This window comes from Rhinolophus hipposideros, assembly GCF_964194185.1.
Source record: "Rhinolophus hipposideros genome assembly, chromosome: 6".
NCBI lineage: Eukaryota > Metazoa > Chordata > Mammalia > Chiroptera > Rhinolophidae > Rhinolophus > Rhinolophus hipposideros.
In genome coordinates, this window is record NC_138052.1 from 99,005,115 (window position 1) to 99,021,488 (window position 16,374).

Genomic DNA, 16,374 nt, shown 5'->3' on the forward strand with positions numbered 1-16,374 from the left:
GGCCCAGGGGTGGGCAGGCGTGCCCCACCAGAGCGGGAGCCATGCCACCCAGCCTGTGCCCTGCACAGCCCGTGTGATGGGCACAGCAGGGCCCAGTGAGCCATGCAGTGGGCCTGGTCGGGCCCAGGAGGCCGGCCAGCCATCCAGCCAGCGTCCTGCTGAGGAGGCCGGGCACCCCTGTGTGAGCCGGCTCTGGCCACGGGCCGCACCCTCAGCCTGTCCTCACGGCTTCCCACTCAGCTCAGCTCTCAGCCTCCGCCCAGCCTTTGGGGGGCCTTGCATGGCTTGTATGGCCTCGCAAAGCCTTGGTCTGTCCACTGCGCTGACCACAGCACTGACAAGCCCTTGCAGGTGTGCCCCTGGGCCCCCGCCTCTTCTGGGGGCCCAGTCATGCTATGACTCCACATGGCATGGTTGCTGACACTCAGTGTTGTGGTGGTTGGCAGCCCTTGTGGACTAAACCTTGTCATGTTACACACGTGATAATAGCAGGGAGCGCTCTTCCAGAGCCCAGAAGGAAGACGGTACAGATTGTCTTGCATTGTCTGAAACGGGGACAAACTTAACACCTCATAAACTTAGCCCCACGTGCTGGACATAAAGTCCTCTGGACAGGGTGCCTCCACGTGAATTCTGAGACATGCCCCGCCCGTGTCCTGATCACCGTTACGGAACTTTCCACTTATTTTCTATTCATTATTCATCCCAAGTGTGACTGGTGGCCACCTAAGTGCCAGTGAGGTGCTCGGCACTTAGGAGAGAGCCATGGACAGGCAGTCCCTTGTCCCTGCGGAGCGTACCTTCTGGTGGGAGGAGGCAGAGCATAGCTAAGCTAACTACGCAGAGGTGGGCCCTGGGGCCAGGGGGCCGGGGAGGGCTGGGGGGAGGGGATTGTTGCTGCTGGGGAAGGCCTTTCTGATGAGGTGTGAATACACCTGATGTGAACCAGGTGGATGTCAGGGAATGTGTTCCAGAGTGACAACAGCCAGTGCAAAGGCCCTGAGGCAGGAGTGTGCTCCAGGTGTTTAGGGAAGGGTACAGAGGCCATGGGATTGGGGCAGGGGAGCAGGACAGTGGCTGTGTGGCAGCAACACTGAGTGGCCCTCCCAGGTGCCAGGCACTCCCACCTACTTCCCAGAGTGCACCTGTTCTGACAACACGAGGGAGGGTCTCTTGTTTTCCCTGATTTGCTGCTGAGGAAGGTAAGAGACTTGCCAAGGAACGGGCGGAGCCCAAGATTTGAACCCAGGTGTTCTGGCTCCAGAGTCCGTGGTCTTCATGAGGGTCATGCTCTGTGTGCCCTCGTGGAGAAGCGGAGAGTGCAGCGGAGGCCTGAGCAGGAGGCTTCCTGGAGGCCAGGACTCGGGGGCGTTATCCTGGGTGAGGTCACCTTTGGTCCTGAGGGCAGGACGGGCTGGGGTGCCTGCGGGGCCTTCACTTCACAGCCCGTGTGCTCTGGCTGTGGCCCCTCAGGAGCCGGCAGCACTGTCGGCTCTGCTCTGTGGCCATGGCCGTGAGAGTTTTGCAGCCCATCTTTGTGACGGATGAGGCCTTGGGAGCTTGAGTGCAGCCCCATGGACAGCTGTGGCTGTCGTGACGGTGACTACACGCCCTGGTGGGCCTCACTCTCCCCATCTGCAAAACGAAGGGTCTTGGGGTCCCTTGTGCCCCGAGCGTGTTTGTGTCCCCGCCCCCCTGGCACGCAGTGTCTCGCACACAGTGGGCCTCTCATTCCCACCGGGCTCCGCGGGGCCACCCTGTCCCTGAAGGCTCGCGCCTCCTCCCTGACTCGCTGCCCCTCTGCCTCCTCCCCACCCCCTCTCGCCCGCAGGAGGACTTCCGGAATAAAGTTGAGGACTACATTAAGCATTATGCCAGATGATAGCAGGCGACACGCAGGACGCGGACTGTGTCAGAAGTGTGTCCGGCGCCCGCCCAGGGCCCTCCACCCCAGCCCTCGGCCCCTCTGCCCACTGGGCCGTCCCGAGCAGGAACCTCTTCTCGGCCGCCCACTGTAGTCGGGGTTCCGCATAAACACAGCGAGAAAATGTGTTTGGGCTCTAAAGAGTTGTCTGCTTACCTTAACATGTTTACTTTGTTGAAACTGTGCTGTACAGGCTGTTGAGATTTGTGAGAAGTTGTAATGAACTCAGAATTGAAGCTAGAGTTTGCTTCTTCCCCTTGTCCCGCCAAATCACTTCCCTGCACAAGTGATGCAATGACGCGCTCCGCGCAGCTCGCCCATTGGCGAGAAGAAGCCCGCGACGACGGTGATTGGACACAGACTCCCAGCTCCTCCCGCTGTTGGTGGCCCTGCCTAGGTGTCGTGAAGCTTCCTTCCGGAGTGCAGTCATTCACTGTAGATCTCTTACGAAACGCATATTTTATTTAATGTAAGTATATTTTGGAACAGATTTGTAATTTGTACAATTTAATGCTTTAATTATTTTTTTCCTATTCTCATTTAGTTTGTATCTTCATTGTATAGAGCAGACAGAAAGATGCTAGGTCAAGCAAATATTGAAGAGAAATACAAAGAAAATATGAAAGACACATTATTCTTTCTGTCCAAATGCAACAAGAATTGGGCTTTTAAAAGTCAGCTCTTAACTTTCAGGTCCAGATGGGACAAGAAAGTTTTAGAACCCTTGGAAGCTAGAGCTGGATGATTTGAGAAAACAAAAGGCAAGGTGCCTTTTCCTGGCTAGAGCCAGACGTGTGGGGCCTGGGTGTTGTGCAGGGGTCGTGGGAGTCGCTGGGTGACTACTTAGCTTAGGGACAGGAGGGCGCCCTCGGGAAGCAGGCAGACAGCGCCTGGTGCCACTGACTGGCCCTGTGCACTTGTGTTTGCTGTGGCTCCGGGCTCACCGCGCCGTGAAGGGCAGGGGTGTGCAGCAGTGCAGAGCCATGCCGGGTCAGATGGGTGCACTGCAGAGCAGGAGCCGCGGAGAGGGGTGGCCTCACGCAGCACTGAGACAGCTGAGCCATGAAGATGCACAGTGAATGTCGGCGGCTCCACCTGCGCCTGCCCAGCCCTCTGCACTTCCGCTGACAGCCTCCTCGGGCCTCTGGATTCCCCGGGCTGCTGTGCTTTTCTTAATCTGTCATGTCATCTTCCGTTGTGAGAGCAGCCTGTCCTGAGATTGGCAGGGGAGGATGTAGGCCGCGCTTCTGGTCTGTGATCAGTAACTCTGCCCATTGGGCCTGCGGGTGGCCCCTGGCTTACGGGCCACACCTCGGGTACTCAGAGCGGGAAGGGTGGGGCTGCAGAAAGGGCCTGGCAGAGGCCCTGCTGTTACTCAGTCCTAATTGGAGCTCTAACCTCTGTCACTGTCCCACCAGGGGAACTCCCCAGCTGGCCTCTGGGCCGTCCTCTACCAGGTGTGTCAGGAAACAAGCAGCAGACCCGCCCGCATGCCTGATTTCCGCCCTGTGACCCGGGCACACAGTTCCCTGCCTGACAGCATCCCCAGGCCTGAATCCTGGCACATCTCACAGTGGCTCTGAGGGCGGACGAAGGCTACACAGTGGGTGGTCCAGGTGGAGGGGAAGAAATGGTGCCAACACCTGCAGTTAAGTGGAAAGTCCAATGTGGATAAAGGACTGGCCTCTGGACAGGACTGAAGGGGTAACTAACACCTGTTAATTCTGATCTCAAAACAATAGAAAGATGCTTTGCTTTGTCAGGATCAAATAAGTCTTCAGGAACGACCTTCCCACGGAACTGGAGCAACCCTTTCTGTCCGGTGGAAACCCTGTCCTAAGGAGCACCCCCAGCTCTGCCCATTGCTGTGGGCATCTGGGGGGGGGCTGTGGGACCCCAACTTCCAGGCTTTGTGGTTTCTTGGGGTCTCCCCACTCTGAGGCCAAAGTAACATTTGTGGCTCCGGTCCATGTGCCCCACTGATAGGTGATAGGTGATGATTTCTGATCTGCCAGGGGTGGGAATACCGAGCCTCTAGCTGGAGAGACCGGCCCTGGGGACACGGCTCCTGGACAGCTCGGACGTTAGCTGGGCCCTGTGATGCTAGTACTTAGAATTTGACATGTCAGCTGCATGTGTTCCAAGCACACTTAGGAGGAAAGTTCCGGGGTAATTTTTCAGAAGGAAAAGGCTCATCTCCCCTCTTACCGTCCCCCACACATGCCACCTGCAAGTTGCCTCCTTTGCAATCCTGGGGAGGCAGCACTCGTGAAATGAAACATTTTTAACTGGACGAACGTACGACAATCCTGGAACAGACTACACTGGCAGGGAAAGAAGCGTCTGGTTACGGACTACAAGTAGTGGATGACATCTAGTTGGAATTTTTATATGAAAAAATTTTGATTAATCATCAAATCAGCAACAAGTCTGATGTTAACCAGAATTTATTATTTTTGCAGTTCTTTAAAGGGTGGGTGGGGAGACAGAGCATCCCTGGGGATTGGTGGACATTGTCCTTGAAGACCTCTAATACATATCAGGAAGGGGAGTCATCACTGCCTGGGGTATGCCCTCGGTTTCGCTAAGCTCGAACCCAGCACCAGGGCTGTGCCATCTTTTTCTGCGGCTTTAAAAAAGGCATGCTGGCTCTGCTGTCAGGTGGCCAGAGAGAGGGCACAGGATTGTGCTGAGGCTGGCCTGGTTATGGCCACTCCACAGGGAAGGACTGTCGCCGCCTGCACCCCATGAAATCTTTCCAGGTAAGTGTGCAAACCCCGGGAATGTAACTAAGGGCAGAGGAAAATATATTTATGCTGGCGAATACTAAGGTACCCATTCCTTTTAGACTGTACAGCAGTGTTTTAGCTACTGCAACTGGCTGGGGTCAGCTCTCTGCAGTTTCTATGAAATTCATGCCACAGCAACAACCTGGCTTGCTGTACAGCAGGCGGGAAGCACACACAGCCCTCCAAGGCTCTCAGATGGCTTGGAGATGAAGGCGGGCAAGCGGGCGTCTCGTGAGGTTAACCACAGTCCACGCCACTGCAACACCGCAAACACAGATGAAAACAACGGGGAGGCCAGGGCTGCAGGTAGGAGGGAGGTGGTCACGCCTTTCAGGATGAGCGAGGCTAAATGAAACAGCAACATAGTAAGTCCACAGCAGAGGGTTCTGTATTTTGGGGAAATACCAAAGATGAAGGCAAAATACACGTACAAAAACTGAAAGAAGTCGTACCAGCAGACCAGCACCAAAAAAAAATCCCGTACAGTCCTTAGGCAGGAGGAATGGCCCCAAATGGAAATGCGAAGCCACCAGAACTGAGGACACTTGGGGCCAAATGTATTGCTGTGGGGGCTGCCCTGTCCCTGTGGGACGTCCAGTAGCATTCATGCCTCTACTCACTAGGTCCCAGAAGCACCCCCCCTCCCGCCGTGACAACCAAAATTGTCTCTAAACATTGCCAGATGTCCCCTGGAGGGGAAAAACACTCCCAGTTGAGAATCACTGTATTGGACATTTCTTCTGTGTTTTTCATCAATTTTTGAGCTATGAGAATTCCTTTGCTCGGGCATTTCACTCACTAATTCTTCAGTTATGCCTGCTCTGTTCAGTCCCTTTACTGATTTTTAATAGGTTTTGTTTTTGAGAGTGGTTTTAGGTTCATAGCAAAATTGGGGTGAAAGTAGAGTTTCCTGCTCCCTTTGGGCACAACTCCCTGACTATGGACATCCCACAAAGGTAATGTGACCAACTTCCAGTGACACGTCAACACCCCCCAAAATGCACAGTTTACACTGGGCTTCATTCTCATACATTATATGGCTTTCATTCTAATTAAGTAACTCACAAATGTCTAACAACATGTACCCACCATTGTATACAAAAACAGTTGCATTGCCCTAAAAATCCTCTGCCTGTCCATCCCTCCTTTCCCCACCCTGGCAGTTCCTTTCTCAACCTTTTTAAGAGTTGACTGCATTGTCCACGCTTTCATGCCCCATATGCCTTAACTTTCACCTTTTCCCCCAGTGCCCTCTGAATTTCTCTTGCTAAACTCAGCAGTGCCTTAATTGTGACTATACAGTAGACATTTCAGATGTCTTCAGTTCCACTTCTATTTTGATATTCGTTAATTCTTTTACCTCATTGAACTGAAGTTGGGCTCCTGTTACTTAAATTTTGGTGTGAACTTTATTCAGTGCATTTGGCAAGACACGAGCTCCGTTTGCAAGCAAGAATGAAGGGAAATAAAGAATCTAGAAATGTAAAGACTTCAGTGCTGGGAAAGACAACTTCTGGACCCCAAAGAAGATAAGATTGAGGAAGTCTGAAAAGCCAACTAAAATTCAATTTGAAGCATTCCTGAATTCAAATTCTGGCTCCATCACCACCCTTGCAAGCTTGGCAAAGATGCTTTCCTGTGCCTTAATGTCCTTATATGTAAGGTGAAGATAACAGTATCTCCTTGATAAGGATGTTACTAAGATTAGTTTGAGTATATGAAATGTGTTTAGAACAGTGTGGGGACAGAGTCCCAGAAAGCAGTTTCCAGGCTTCCGGCCTCCCGTGGGGAGGTGCTGGCTCGGGTAGTGAATGACCATCAACTGTGATTGGTTGGCCATCAGCTGTGACCGGTTAGCCAATTGGCTACTGATGTAACTGCGGGGCTGCGTTGTTTGGTTGGTGGTTTGGCAGGCAGAGAAGTGAATGGCAGACTGCGGATCGTGTGGCTACTACTGCATGTGTCTCCCCTGGCTCCAGAGAGAATATAGTGGTAAGATTCCCGTATCTATGGCTCCGTGGGTGTTCCTTTTGGCCTCACATATCCTGTGTTCTTATGTGGGGAGCGGGACCAGAGACCTCGCAGGCCATCCTGCATGACAAATGGCGCAGCGAGCAGGGTGTGGTGCCGGCCAAAACCTACCGACGCATGGTGGAGAAGTTTGTGCGTGTAAAAGTTCAGTTTCAGAAGGCCCAAGGGGAGTTGCGCCGGGAATGGGAGGTGCGGTCTGCCTGGGAGACTCGAGCCTCCAGAAGGTACCCCTCCCTCCTGACCATAGAAGGCGTCACCTTCCTTTTAGTAATGTGCTGCTGCTGTAGGCTCCGAGGGTTGCGGACGTCTTGCACTGAGGCCTCCACCCAATCGGATGCCTGGCACGGTGAGCAAAATGCCGGCCAGGTAGGAATGGAGTCTGACTCTGGGCAGGAGGAGGTGTGGTCCCCACACAGTGTATGGTGCCCAGTGGCCACTGTTCTCAGGAGTTGGACCCCCAAGGAGGGGTGGGAGGACATGGACAGCTCTCTGGCCAGCGTGGAGAGGGCCCTGCAGGCTCTGGCTGAGCGGTTGCCGGAGGAGGCGAAGGAGACAGCCGGCCGCGTGGACTGGATGTTCCTCACGGCCTTGAGTCTCAACACAGAAAATGCGCTTCATGAAATGGCCCAGGTGCCGTACCAGGTGTCCCGGTTGGAGGCGCTGGAAGCCCGGGTCCGCCTGTTGGAAGAGGAGCCCCACAGTGGAGACTCAGATAGAGGAGGAGGAAGCGAGTGGAGACAATGTAGCTCCCAACCCCCAAACCTAGTCAATCTTGAAGCAAAGGGTAAAACGTGAGCAACCTTTGGGCCCTGGGGGCATTGCTGCCGGCAACCCATCTGTGACTGAGTTCACAACCTGCACCCCTTACACTCCCACTGAGTTGCAGGAGCTGGGGAGGCGGTGCCGACAGCGCCCTGGAGAGCCAGTCTCGGCTTGGCTGCTATGTTTATGGGATGAGGTAGCAGACAACATTCTCTGTTCCCCAGGCGAGATGGAAAAGCTAGCCTTCGAGACAGTGCATCCGTCCCTGCGACAAAGGTTACAGGACTGCCATAGGTTGACCCACGACCAGGGCAACCACTCTCTAATGGAGTGGCTCACTACTGCGGTACGCACAGTATGGGGACAGGCTGGTGAGCTGCCAGACACTGTGAGTCAATGGCAGTCATATGCTGAACTTACTCAAATCATCCGTGAAATGGGTATGAGACATGCTATTTTCAACCCCAATATGCAGGGGCCGGACGACAAGCTTTTTACAGCCAGCATGCGAGATCTGGTTTTGGATACTGCACCTGAGGGTGCTTTTGGGTCCTTGGTTGCCATTCTTACGCCCTATGTGGGGTGACGGATCCATGTAGTTACAACTGCCATGGCCACCCTAGGGGATGTTGAAAGCTGGAGGCGAAGGAAGTTAAGACAGGAGGTCCGAACAGTTGAGACCTGGAAGCCCAAATCAAAAGTAAAAGGGCGAGGTCGCGGGCCTCAGAGAGTAACACGCGCACAGATGTGGTGTGATCTCGTGGCAGCAGGGGTCGATGTGGAGAAAACAGACCGACAACCCAATGCACTCCTGCTGGAACTTTGGAAACATTTGCATCTGGAACAGCAATTCCAGAGACGTCTAAAGGAGAAGTCTGGGAAAGCACGACCCGTGTCCCTCCAGGACTTCATGCGGCCACTTGAGGCTGACTCCTTTTAGCTTGATTAGGGGTGGGGTCAAGGTACCTGGTCAGAGGGGACGAGCAGGGACAGGAGGCCCCACATGGAACTGTCCATACATTGGTCCCCTTCTAATGTAAGAGGGTTTTGGCCCTAGTTGACACTGGCGCAGACTGCAGTCTTGTCTATGGGAACCCAGAACTGTTCCCTGGACCAGCAATCTCCATTGATGGCTACGGGGGAAAGACTGTGACTGTAAACACTGTTTCCTTACCACTGAGTATAGGAAGGCTTCCCCCTCATACCTACAAGGTGTATGTCTCCCCCGTTCCAGGGTATATTCTAGGGGTGGACGTGCTACATGGCCTCAGCTTACAGATGTCGGTAGGAGAGTTCCGTCTCCGGATCCGGGTGGTGAAAGCGGTGACATGCGGACATGCTCACCACCCCCTTCAAGTGTTGCCACAGCCCTGGCACATGGTTACAGTGCGACAGTACCGCCTGCCAGGAGGGCAGGAGGAGATTGGTCGTACAATATTGGAGTTGGAGAAGACACATATTGTGAGGCCAACGCACGGTCCCTTTAATTCCCCAGTATGGCCTGTCAAGAAGCCAGATGGGACCTGGCGAATGACTGTGGACTAGAGGGAGTTAAATAAGGTGATGCCACCTTTGCACGTGGCAGTGCCTTCAATTCATGATTTGATGGATTGTCTGACTGTCCACCTGGGGACATATCACTATGTAGTGGACTTGACCAATGCTTTTTTTCTATGCTTGTCACCTAGATTGTGAGGCGAGACCCTGGAGGGGTGGAGTGTGGGGACAGAGTCCCGGAGAGCAGTTTCTAGGCTCTCGGCCTCGCCTGGGGAGGTGCTGGCTCGGGGAGTGAATGATCAACTGTGATTGGTTGGCCATCAGCTGTAACCGGTTAGCCGGTTAGGCTACTGATGTAACTGTGGGGCTGCGTTGATTGGTTGGTTGGTTTGCAGGCAGAGAAGTGAATGGCGGACTGAGGATGGTATGGCTCCTACTTCCTGTGTCCCCAATCCAGCCTCCAGAGAGAATATAGTGTGACTCCCCTGCCTATGGCTCCGTGGGGGTTCCTTTTTGGCCTCACCATGTCCTGCGTTCCTATGTGGGGAGCAGGAGCTGAGACCCCGCCGGACACCCTGCGTGACGAACAGTATCTGGCACATTCAGGGCTCAGTGAAACGTAGAGACTGTAATTACACAAGGGGTGGCCAGTCGGTGGCTTCGCTAGAATTTAAGAATCTGGATCTTCGTCCTCTCACCACTTTCACAACTGACTTGTTACTGTCGCCGGGATCCACGAATGTTAGTCTTTCCCACTTGACCGGCTCCCAGACAACCTCCCAAACCCAGCCCATCACCTTCCCCTCGCGCGTTCCTCCCGTTCCAGCTTCCTCACTCTCCCTCCTGCCCCATGTTCAGCTGTCCCCCACTCCTACTTTCCCTTGGAAACCTACCTTGAATCCATTTCCCTGCGTGTCCACGCCCGCTGCTGTGTTCCTCATCGCCTGCCTTACCCAAATGGCCTCCCAGCCTCTGCTCCAGACCCTTCGAACCCACCCTCACTAAGTGATTCTTGAGTTCACTCAAAGTCACCTATGGAGAAGATCGAGTCACGCACGCCCAGGCCCGCGCCGGACCCTCCAGCTGGGCCTTCGGAGCGTGTCAGGAGCACCCAGGACCGCGACGCCGCAGAAGTGTGGCCGGCCGGCATGCGGGGGCAGCGGGGCGCACGCACGCGAGCCCCGTGTGCCGCGTCCGCCAACCCGGCTATCGGCGCCGCCTTCGCTCTGCGCGGACCAGCGCAGGGGTCTCGGGGTTGAGGAGCAGAGCACACACACCCCCACACCCCGCAACCAGGAGACTACGCTCCGCTCGCGGTTCCTGCCTGCGCTCCGCCCCATGGCCACGCCCTCTGTGACGCGCTCGGCGCCCCACCCCCCTGACCCCGCGCAGCCAATCAGCATTCTACCCTCCCAGCGAGAGGCCCCCCGCTCAGAGTGCTCTAGGCCCGCTGAAGCGCGGGGGTTGGCCTGCAGGGCACAGCCCAGCCAATCCGGATGAGAGCCGGGCTTCGCAGCCCCGCCTCCAGGCTACTCTCGGGGGCAGGACCGGCGGGGCCAGCTGGACCGCGCCTGGGGCGTCTGGGCGGAGCTGTGCAGCGGCGGGAGCGGGATGGAGGCGGCTGAGGCACTGAGCTGCGGCGCGCAGACTCGCGCGTCGAGTCCGCTCGGCGGCAGCGAAGAGAAGAGCCCGCTGGAGAGGTGTGCATTCTGCGGGGAAGGCGAGGAAAGCCGCTGGCGCCCTCCTCCGGGAAGCCCTCCAGTCGCCGCGGGGCGAGCGGTCGGGACGCCCTCCCGGGGAAGTCTTTGGGCTGAAACCTGAGTGACATCCAGGAGTCAGCAGCACTCGTTCTGGGAACGCGCACAGCACGCCGGGAACAGGGAACAGCCTCTGCAAAGGCCCCGAGGGCAGAAAGGAGCCTGCTGGGGTGCAGGGCCTCTGCGAGTGCCGAGCGCGCGCAGCTGCGGGGGAGGGCTTGTCGGAGCAGCCGCAGCCGGGTGACCCGGCGGAGCTACAGAGCCCAGGAGGGACTTTGGGGTGCATGCTCAGGGTGATGGGGATCTTGAAGGTTTGAACAGGAGAATGATGTAGTTTAGTCATATTTTAAAGGAATTCTGGCTGCCTTGTAGACAGTAGGGTGGGGCGTGGGGCAGGGGAGGAAGCGGGGAAACCAGTTGGGAATCTTTATAATCTAGGAGGGAGGGGTGCTGGCGGGAGAAGTGGGCGTACTGAGGCAGGACCGCAGGACCTGCTGTGCACTGGTGTAGGGAAGGGAGAGATTAAGAAAGATGCCTCCCAGGCTGCTGGCCTGAGCTGGGAAAGGGGGTGAAGACTGGGAGGCGCTTCCAGCCCACCCCTTCTTCAGCCTGCTGGAACCATTTCCCCTGGGGGGGATGGAGGAGGGGCGAGAGGTGATGTTTTGTCTTGTTTGTGAGTCTTCTCCTTCTAATTCAGAAATATGTTAAATACTCCTTTGCGGGAGTCGGGGGAGCGTAATTCTCTTTACCTGAATATGAGGAATGTGTGTGTGCCTTTAAAATCTGGGTCCAAGTCTGAATCAGACCAGCTCTTTCATGAGGCATTCTACTTTGATTGGGAGAGAGCGAAAGGGAGCTGGAAGAATGTCCCCAAAGGAGACTGAGTGGAGAGGGGTTTCACGATGCCTTTTTACCTTTTGGTTATGAAGCTAGAGTTCAGCTTTTCCATCCAATATTGATAGCACTTTAAGGAAGGAGCAGATAATGGAACAGAGTGATCTACAAAGTGTTCATCTGAAATTCAGGCCGTAAATGAGCTCAGCCAAGCAGCAGGTTGAAAAGCTGCAGTCACTCAGCAGGCACTAATATCTTGCGGACACTTAGAAGAACTGAGAGCCGAGTTGGGGCGCTTGTGGATTTAAGTCACACCATGACCTGGGGATTCCTAACACCGGAGTGGCCAAGGATGTCTGGTCAAACTTCCCGAAGCCCCAAAGCCCTGTACCTATCAGGTGACTTCGAACAGCTTATAGACAAGATGTTGCATTAAAACACTTCCTGATTAAAAGACAAAAAAAAAAAAAAAAAAACAGTTTTAACAACCATGGATAATAATTGTGTTTAAATTTTCATGAAGATCGGTTTGAACACTATTGTTGATTTAAAAATCAGGTAAAAATGATTACTAGTATCAGGCAGGATTACCTACTATCTATAGTTCTAAAGGTTTCCGAAGGTTTTGATATTGGTATACAGATAAATCTTACTTATGAGGGGTCTTCCAGGGGATGTGCATATTCTGTGACATTGACTTTGTCATCTTATAAATCAAGCCTCTGTTGTGTGCTAGCCGTTGTTGTGTGTTGGTGACAGAGCAGTGAAGAAAGCCAGCAGAGCCCGTGAGCCCATGGAGCTGTCTGGGCTGACGGCTGTTACTTTCTGTTGAGGCAGACAGTGAACAAGGAACCAATCTAAGATGTCATGTGATGAGGAGAGAAGTGGGAAAGAAGAGTGCTGGGAATGGGTGGGTGGCTGCAATTTTAAATAGAGCTGCAGGGAGCATTATTAGAAGGTCAAGTTGGAGCAAAAACAGAAAAAAGTTATGGGGGGGTGGGGCTTGGTTACTCTAGGCAAAGAAAACCAAAAAAAGTTGGAGGGCAGGAGCAGTACGTCTGCCCCAGGGAGCCTGCCAGTGTAGGGGAAGTGAAGAGGGAAGGTGAGTGGGGAAAATGGGATCCCCACTATACCCAGTCTCACAGCCTTCACAGAAACCACAGGGAAATAAAGGAAAACTGGTGAAGTTCAAAAAGCAAGTTGGGGGAAACCCCCTTGGGAACGTGCGGCTTCCTGGGGGCACAGATCCAAAGAGTTGAGTTGCGGGTGAACCACCTGTGCTGCCAAGGGGTGGATGAAAGTTTATGCAGAGGAGCAGCCTGACCTTGACCTTGTTTGCTCCTATGATATGATTGACAGACAGGTGCAGCGGTATTTCCATACTCCATCTGCTTTTCCATATGAGGCCGTCCTTGTTTTCTTTCTTTCAGGAAAGTTTATATGGACTATAATGCAACCACCCCCCTGGAGCCAGAGGTTATCCAGGCCATGACCGAGGCCATGCAGGAAGCCTGGGGAAATCCCAGCAGTCCCTACCCAGCAGGTAATTCTAGAAGCGCACAGATGGGACGTATTGGGGGCAATTGTACACCACATGGAATTGCTTGGTTTTGGATAGATTTTCTGTTCACGGCAAGTCTTCCACTGTAATTCTCTGTAGTTTTCCAAATTTGAAATCCAAATTTGTATGTTGAGTCTTGTTGATACCATAATCTTTAATTTTTAACGAACACACCCATCTTCCTTGCACAGGTGAATAAGATGTTTTATTAAGAGTTATTTGTAATAACACTGCCTAGTGAAACCCTGTCACATATCTCTCAGTGGATCCTTACAAAATTTGCAAAATGAATCTTTTAAATCATCAGGATTGACCATACTCCCAGACTTTTTTAAAAATGAGAATTACTTTTAAAGTTTCTACTTTAGTTATAAATATTCTTGTTATTTATTCTTGTTTTAATGTAGCACATTGAATTGGAGGTTTGGGAAAATAATTTGCTTCAAATCAGTAGCATTCCATTATGTTTTACAGATGGCAACCTCAGGTTGTACCCTTCTTATTAATGTTTATCAGGGATAATTCACATAAACTATCTTAACTGTGGATGATGGTGAACGAAAATCCCTTTCAAGCAGACCCCTGCCCTAATACCTGTGTGCAACTTCACAAGCTTCAGCGGGCTTTCATAGCTGGTTACTTAAAGTTTCACAGTAACGTGATAACTAGAAATGTTTTCTTTTATTTCTTTTACTACTTTTTAAATAATTTTAACATTATTTTTATAAAATTTATAACATTTTTTAAATAATGTTTTAATTACAGATGACATACAATATTTATATTAGTTTCAGTGATTAGACATTTATATACCTTATGAAACGATCCCCCCATCAGTCTAGTACCCGTCTGACACCATGCATAGTTATTACCATATTATTGACTATCTTCCCTATGCTGTACTTTATGTCTCATGACTATTTTCTTAACTGCCAATTTGTACTTCTTAATCCCTTCACCTTTTTCACCCTAAAAGCATTTTCAAAATCGGGTACTAGTCATGTATTAAGATATTTGTTGGTTTATTTGGTACATGTGTTCTGACTAATCTTCTGGACATTTCCATGTGTCTAATCTTTCCTCTAATAAGATTAAACTTCCTGGTGTATTAGACTTGACAATATGGGGAGCAATTAAATGCCAATAAAATGCATTTGTCCTGAAGAAGTTTAGGAATAACCCTCGGGACAAATCATGTTCTTGACCCCATGTAGTCTGGCAATGGCTTTTCAGTTGCCTGGACAGCTGTGTCTACACAAATTAAGAACCATAACTAAAAAATGCATGGCGATTCACTTTCTTTTGATACTCAGGTAGAAAGTCAAAAAAATAAAGGAAGGAAGACAATGACCTTCGTGACAGAATGACTTAATTACTTTCACATGATTGTGACTTAATAGTACCAATAAGAATTCCTTCGGGGAGATTTATTTTAAGGGCGGTGCTGAGGGTGTGTGGGAAGTGGAGATACCACACGTTTGTCACACCTGGGCTTGGTCCACACTGTGTGGACTGTGTCACTGTCTCATAGGAGAGCAGTGGCACCTGGTTCCAGTGGTAAAGCATGTTATACAACAGGACGTATAATACGGTCTCGTCGTTTTCCCTTACCGGCTTCCGTAGACACAGTTGTGTATGCGCAAGGATGGGAAACACAGCTGTGAGAGACAGAAATCTGCTAATGACAACAGCTTGAAGTCTGTTCCTCTCAATCCAGGGCCCACGTGGTCCTCAGCCATCACCAGGGACCCCAGCTCCTATCTTATTCTTCTAACGCCCTTGTGTCAAGATGGCTGCTTCAGCTCAAACAATCATGTCAGCAGTCCAGCCTGTGGGAAGGAAAAAGGGAGGTCTGAGTCCTTCAGAGACACTTCTGGAAGTTCATGTACTATTGCTTATAACCCGCCGCTGGAGGTTGGTCCCATGGCCACTCATTGGCATTCTAATTGCAATGGCAGTTGGGAAATTCAGTCTTAATTCTTAATCAAAGAATTGCTTAATCTAAATGTGGTCTTAATTCAGCAAGAATGTCACTGTAGGAAGGGAGAGTGGCAGAGAGAACAGCTGTCAGCCTCAGCACAGATGGGATCACAAATACCTCTTTCGCGGTTATCTTTGAGTAGGGGGACAGAGGGAGGTTTGGGGTTCTTTTTGTTTCCTGGTTTTGAGTTTTTCTATAATCGGCATGTGTAGTGTAAGGAAATGAAGGCTTCCTAAAGCTACAATTTAAGGTGACATCTCTTCACTGCTCTGTTCTTACATGATAACAAGCCCATGTTTTAATATAATGTGCTCCTGCTTCTTTGTCTCTGTCACTTAGGGAAACCCTTGATTGTTGCAGATGATGGGCAGGTGTCCAGTGAGTTAGATTGTCCTGCCCTCCCATGTCCCCATCTCTGTTATTGGGGATAAACTGTGAGGTGGGCAGAGGTAGGGTCCCAGGTGTGCAGGTGCGGGCGCCCACTTTCGGAGTGGTCAAGTGGCATTCACTGGTCCCAGAGGAACCAGCTCCTAGCTCTGGGTTCTGGGCTTTTCACACCATAACCACTCTTACTGCAGTCAGCCACAACCAAGGACCTGTGCCAGGAGCATCTTCTGATGACCTCAAGGCCCACCTGCCTCAGGATGGAGGGGCTGTGACTTAATGAGACTTGCACTCATCTCCAAACACTCAAGTCCTGCTTAATGACACGTAAAATCAGATTTCCGTGGGTGCTTCCTCTGTGCCTGCTGGAGAGAGCAGTGAACCAAACCAAGTTCCTGGTCTAATATTCAGGCCATATTTCTATTTCATGGTTGTTCTAAAAAATAAGACAATTATTATCATGTGCTGGGGGTGGGAGAGAGAGAAGGAACCATTACTGTCAAACATATGTGATGGATTTGGGTTCTAACTCCTGCCAAAGTTTGATTTTGGGAAACGTAGCATCTGCAGAAAAGTTGATATAATAGTATACTGAGCACCCGCATTTCCTTTACCTGGATTCACCAGTTATTAACACTGCCCCATTTTTTTCTGAATCATTTGAAAGTCAGTTGGAAATAGCTGAGCTTTGCCTCTGAATTCTTAGGCATGTGTCTCCTAAGAGCCTTGTCTGTCTCACCACAGATCCGTCTCCCACTCCCCCACTCCGAAGTAAGTTGGACGTTACTCCAATAACAGTGCCTAATTACCATTCTTATAATGACCTCCTTGGTTATGCACTTTTATTGCAAGTG

General features: G+C 51.7%; 2 protein-coding genes across 12 annotated transcripts in view; both read left to right on the top strand.

The window, feature by feature from the left end:
- UBE2F (ubiquitin conjugating enzyme E2 F (putative)) overlaps positions 1-2,555 on the top strand; it is a 45,901-nt gene extending 43,346 nt beyond the window's left edge. For all 4 annotated transcript variants that reach the window (XM_081050677.1, XM_081050680.1, XM_081050679.1 and 1 more), the window contains one exon: positions 1,832-2,555. In XM_081050677.1, the coding sequence (XP_080906803.1) occupies positions 1,832-1,882 (51 nt within the window). In that variant the 3' untranslated portion in view covers positions 1,883-2,555. The remainder of the gene's footprint in view (positions 1-1,831) is intronic.
- The window catches only part of SCLY (selenocysteine lyase), a 41,652-nt gene continuing 27,490 nt past the window's right edge, over positions 2,213-16,374 (top strand). Inside the window, exons 1-2 of one of the 8 annotated variants that reach the window (XM_081050662.1) lie at positions 2,213-2,393; positions 13,025-13,137. In XM_081050662.1, the coding sequence (XP_080906788.1) occupies positions 2,392-2,393; positions 13,025-13,137 (115 nt within the window). In that variant the 5' untranslated portion in view covers positions 2,213-2,391. The other 7 variants (XM_081050663.1, XM_081050660.1, XM_081050667.1 and 4 more) reach the window with 7 other exon arrangements.